Source organism: Entamoeba invadens (assembly GCF_000330505.1).
Source record: "Entamoeba invadens IP1 unplaced genomic scaffold scaff_1105074724689, whole genome shotgun sequence".
Classification (NCBI taxonomy): Eukaryota; Evosea; order Mastigamoebida; family Endamoebidae; genus Entamoeba; species Entamoeba invadens.
In genome coordinates, this window is record NW_004443696.1 from 17,644 (window position 1) to 22,509 (window position 4,866).

General features: G+C 32.2%; 5 protein-coding genes across 5 annotated transcripts; 3 read left to right on the forward strand and 2 right to left on the reverse strand.

The window, feature by feature from the left end:
• Nucleotides 1-14: 14 nt before the first annotated feature.
• Nucleotides 15-809, forward strand: EIN_422780 (tyrosine kinase, putative; the record flags this gene model as incomplete). Its single annotated transcript, XM_004261000.1, has 1 exon — nucleotides 15-809. A coding segment is annotated over one exon (795 nt), but the record flags the coding sequence as incomplete, so codon positions are not given.
• Nucleotides 810-934: 125 nt separating this feature from the next.
• On the forward strand, nucleotides 935-1,720 carry EIN_422790 (hypothetical protein; the record flags this gene model as incomplete). Its single annotated transcript, XM_004261001.1, has 1 exon — nucleotides 935-1,720. The coding sequence occupies one exon, from the start codon at nucleotides 935-937 to the stop codon at nucleotides 1,718-1,720; it is 786 nt and encodes a 261-aa protein (XP_004261049.1).
• Nucleotides 1,721-1,779: 59 nt separating this feature from the next.
• Nucleotides 1,780-2,412, forward strand: EIN_422800 (serine/threonine protein kinase HT1, putative; the record flags this gene model as incomplete). Its single annotated transcript, XM_004261002.1, has 1 exon — nucleotides 1,780-2,412. The coding sequence occupies one exon, from the start codon at nucleotides 1,780-1,782 to the stop codon at nucleotides 2,410-2,412; it is 633 nt and encodes a 210-aa protein (XP_004261050.1).
• Nucleotides 2,413-2,509: 97 nt separating this feature from the next.
• On the reverse strand, nucleotides 2,510-2,821 carry EIN_422810 (hypothetical protein; the record flags this gene model as incomplete). The annotated part of the gene is made up of 1 exon (XM_004261003.1): nucleotides 2,510-2,821. The coding sequence occupies one exon, from the start codon at nucleotides 2,819-2,821 to the stop codon at nucleotides 2,510-2,512; it is 312 nt and encodes a 103-aa protein (XP_004261051.1).
• A 465-nt stretch (nucleotides 2,822-3,286) lies between these two features.
• Nucleotides 3,287-3,988, reverse strand: EIN_422820 (hypothetical protein; the record flags this gene model as incomplete). The annotated part of the gene is made up of 1 exon (XM_004261004.1): nucleotides 3,287-3,988. One exon carries the CDS (start codon nucleotides 3,986-3,988, stop codon nucleotides 3,287-3,289), a length of 702 nt encoding a protein of 233 aa, XP_004261052.1.
• Nucleotides 3,989-4,866: the final 878 nt, after the last annotated feature.

Sequence of the window (4,866 nt, forward strand, 5' to 3'; positions counted from 1 at the left end):
TATGTAAAGTAGACTGTGAGTGTATTTTGTTGAGAAGAGATGGGTCTTGTGCGATCTTCAATACAACTAAAAACACTTTTAATAAAGACGGAATTTGTGTTGAAATAGAACATGCGGAAGTGATCAATCAAAAGAGTGTTGTTTCGTGTAACAGTGGATATCACACAAATACAACAACATGCATCAAACGTGGAGATGTGTACCCAAACACTTTAATTTGTGAATACCAAAAGTCGACAAAATGTGACTCGTTAAGTGAAATGAACACCAACAAAACATGTGAGTTGACCAATTGCGAACATCCAAATGACTTGAATGGAAAATGTACAACCGAGTTGTTAAATTGTCAAAGTGTTTTAAACGCCAAATGTGTTGAATGTCCAAATAAAATGCTTTTAAATGGTGAAACATGTGTTTTAAATGATGATGAAAAGTGTATTAAAACGTACACGAGTGGCTGTGCTAGATGCGGATTTGGGTTTTATTATAATTTAATAACACAAAGATGTGAAACATGTGACTCAAATTGTGAGACGTGTTATTATAATTCGACGTTCTGTATGAGTTGTCGAAGTGGTACATTTTTGAGTGAACACGATTGCATTACAAATGAAGACTTAAGAGACATTTGTATGCAATTTGTACCATCTGGAGGGTGTGTAAAGTGTGTAAATGGGTATTACAGAAACGGACTTTCTTGTGATAAATGTGATGTAAAATGTGAGAGTTGCTACAACACTCAAAAGTGTCTCACTTGTAACACTACAAATTACATGACGATTAATAACGATTGTAAGCCACAAAATTGATAGTTGGTTGTCAAGTTGAAGTCACTCAAAATGGGTGTTCAAAATGTGAAGACAGTTACTTCCAAATCAATCAAAACGAATGTGATGTGTGTGATACAAATTGCAAAACGTGTTCTTCGAAGCAAATGTGTTTATCATGTGATCCAAGTCGGGTTTTGATAAATTCAATTTGCACTGAAATTTCGTCGATACTTGATTGTAACAAAATTGAAGATTCTAAATGCACAAAATGCTCGTTTTGGAAAGCACCAAATGAAGAAGGCACTGCGTGTGATACAAAGGCGGTATGGTGGATGCTCTTAATTGTGATTGTCATATCAATTTTGGTCGTAATTTTGATTGTCGCGGTTGTGATAGTAAAAACCAATCATATCATTACAAAGATTCACCAAAATGAAATTGAGAAAATGACGACCATATTTCCAATCAAACGATCAAACGTCCAATTCAAAGTTGTTTCAAATGGCGTTTGTGTGAGTCCAAGTGAAATCAACTTGAATTCCGAAATAGAAGAACTTCCAATTAACACCAAAGAAAAAATCTTGTTCTGTGTTGGAAATACAAAAGAACGCACATTGAAAATCCAATTTTCTCTTAAAAGTGATCAAACCAAATTTGCAATGAGAACGGAGCCTGAAATAGTTGTATTAAAGAAAGGGTTTGCATGTGAATTTACACTGATTATAACACCATTTTGCACATCTAAAATCGACACAACAATTCTCATCATTTCCAAATCACTTCAAAGTGGCAAAGAGAGTTTTGATGAAATACGAATGAGTGGGGTAACAGCACAATCAACTCGAATTGATCCAGACGAAATCATTGAAGAGAAGAAACTCGGGGAGGATCCTTTGACATCGTGTCTAAAGGCACATTCAGAGGCAATCAAGTTGCCATTAAAAAACTGAAACAACGGGTTGTTATAGATAACAACACAAAGAACGATGAATTTGAAAATGAAGTCTTGATGTTAGATAAGTTCAGGTGTGAGTATATCGTCCATTTCTATGGGGCTGTGTTCATCACAACAAAAGTGTGTATGGTCACCGAATATGCGCCATTTGGGTCGTTACAAAATTTGATAGACACTAAAAAGAGTGACGAATTTGGTCTTAAATTGCGAGTGAAAATGTGTCTTGATGCTATAAAGGGAATTGTGTATTTATACACAAATGGGATTTTACACAGAGACATCAAGCCAGACAACATCTTAGTCTTTTCATTAGATCTGAGTTGTACAGATGTTATCAATGCAAAATTGACTGATTTTGGGAGTGCAAGAAATGTCAATTTACTGATGACGAACATGACTTTTACAAAAGGTATTGGAACACCAAAGTACGTGGCGCCTGAAATCCTTCAGAAACAAAAATACAAGGAAAGTGCAGACGTCTATTCATTTGCAATAACAATGTACGAGATATTTATATGGGGAGAGGCCTTCCCAAGAGAAATGTTTAGATATCCATGGGAGGTAGTCAATTTTATAACAGGTGGAAGACGACTTGACAAACCGGCAAATATGGACAATGCGTTGTTTAAGATAGTAAGCGATTCATGGAGAAACAATCAAATGAGCGAAATGACGCGTGTAAAATAGAAAAAAGTCTTGGTGAGTATTATTTGAGTCTGAATTGATTTATTGTTGATTGAATTTGTGTTAAGTAACAAAAATGAATGAATAAGAATTGACTTATTTAGAGGCAAACAGCAAGAATGGCATAGTATTTACTGTTACAGTTGAATCGCCCATGCTTACTCATTATAGCGTCATAAGCATTGGAATCACCAGAAAGACATCTTCCGGTGTATTTCTCGGCAACGTACACAAGAGCACTGGAGACATTGGATATACACTTTCCAGTGTATTTTTCTGCTACAGCAACAAGCGCTCGGTTTTCATCCGAAAGACATTGTCCAGTGTATTTCTCAGCTGCTGCAATGACGGCGCTGTGTTCGTTAGAAAGGCATTGTCCAGTGTATCTTCCAGCAAGGTTAACGATCGACATGTTGTCTCTTTTTACAATTCTCTGAGTTTAAATGTTATTCAAATGTTTACAAAAACACAAAGTGTTTGAGTTTTGACAAGTATTCGTCATTATTGCGTTCGATGTTATCATGTGTTTACCATTATCATGTTTTTTGAAATGTTTTGGTTGTTTTTTACCACCATATTTCGATGAAATATACAATAAAAATGGTCACTTTATTATTAAAAAATATTGCTTGTAAACATCACACCTTAAAATAATTAAATAATAAATTATAAGTTATTATAACTTAAACCAATAGTCTATATTTATCATAACATTGACACATTTTATTATTATTAAAATACAAAATAATAAATATTATAATATCAATATATTAATGAACTTGATACAATATATTGCAATTAAAATAAAAAAGTATAAGTAACTTATGGTACTTCGAATATTTTTGTATAATATCTTAATAAATCGAAAATCAATTAATTAGATAAGAACAGCAAACACAACAAGAATAATACACAAATAAACTGGAATTGCTGAATTTTCTTGGTTGTTATTCTCATCATCTGTTTCCGAGTGATCTCCAGATGGTTTATCAGAAGGTACTTCAGGTGCTTTTTCGGTCGGGTCTGACCATGCAGCCACCCCATCAACACCATAACATCTAAACAGCACCCCATCAGTGCACTTGTTACATTCATTTCTTTCGGTTGTAATATCTTCATTGAATTGATCTTCGGCGCACACCCCCGAAGTGAAACCTCTTTTGACCAATTTGTTTTTACCATCTTCATTTAAAATTGTGTATCTGAAAAAGAAATCTTCTTGGAAGCACGCGTCTGTATAGTAAACCCCGTCAATGGTGTCGCCATCAGCACAGTTCGTGTTTTTATCACCAAGGAAGCCAAGATATTTAACACCAGATGGAGCTTCTTTTACATACTGAGGACCAACTACCTGCATTGTGCTTGGAGTACCTGTACAGTCCGATTTGCTGTATTTGTTCTGGTTTGGATAATACTCAGAAGGACTTCTGTTTGTGTACATCACTGAGCCAGTTCCAGTCTTTTTGCACTTATCAATAGCATATAAACGATAAAGGGCTTTTCCTCCACAATGGGTGTAATCAACGATAGAAAAATCAACTTTAGCAAACGAGAGAGTTATCAACAAGAATGCAAGCATTTATGGAGAAAGAGATATGTACAGTGTTTAAATTATGCTTTCTTTTGTGTACATTCGTCAATAAACTATTATAAGCTTCTGCATTTTGCTGTTTAAATTTAACTGATTCGTTTTTATTTTCAATATATTAAAAGCAATGGATTATTTATAAGAAACAATAATTTAATTACTATCGATTCATTTGTTCCACTATTAAGATAAAATAAATAATTTGTTTTTGTGTGTTTGTATCTATTTATATAACAATTATAAATGTCTTATATTTCAATATTTTTTAAAATTATGTAATCTTATGTAAAAACAATAATTGATTGGTTGTGAATAAAATTTAACAATTCAAGTTTAATAATTTCTTTATATGGATAAATGAAAACAAAAATATTCACAAATATTAATTTTGGAAATTTAATTTATTGAATAAAAATAAACATTCTCTAAATTGTATCAACATTGATATAACACAAAACGAATTTCAATTGGTATTTAAATAAGGTAATCTTGGGTTTATATAATACATTTTCTGTTTCAAAAGTTTATCCCATGCATAACATTACATAAACAAAAAGTATTAAACATCATACACAACACTGAAAATAAATTAATCAAAAATATATTACTTATACTCAAATGTGTTTTGACAATAGGAACGACCAGAATTTTATTTACAATTTGATTAATTTTATTAACTAATTACAACTTTAATAAACGATAATTCAACATTATAATATACAGAAGAAAACAAAGTAAAATAAGATTTGTTTTTAAATTAACAATAAAAAAGTATGACAATACACAAATTAAATAAATACTTTTGTAAATGACAAGAGTATGTTCGGACTTTAGGCAAGTACAAAGCTGATTATTAAAAACAAAAAAAA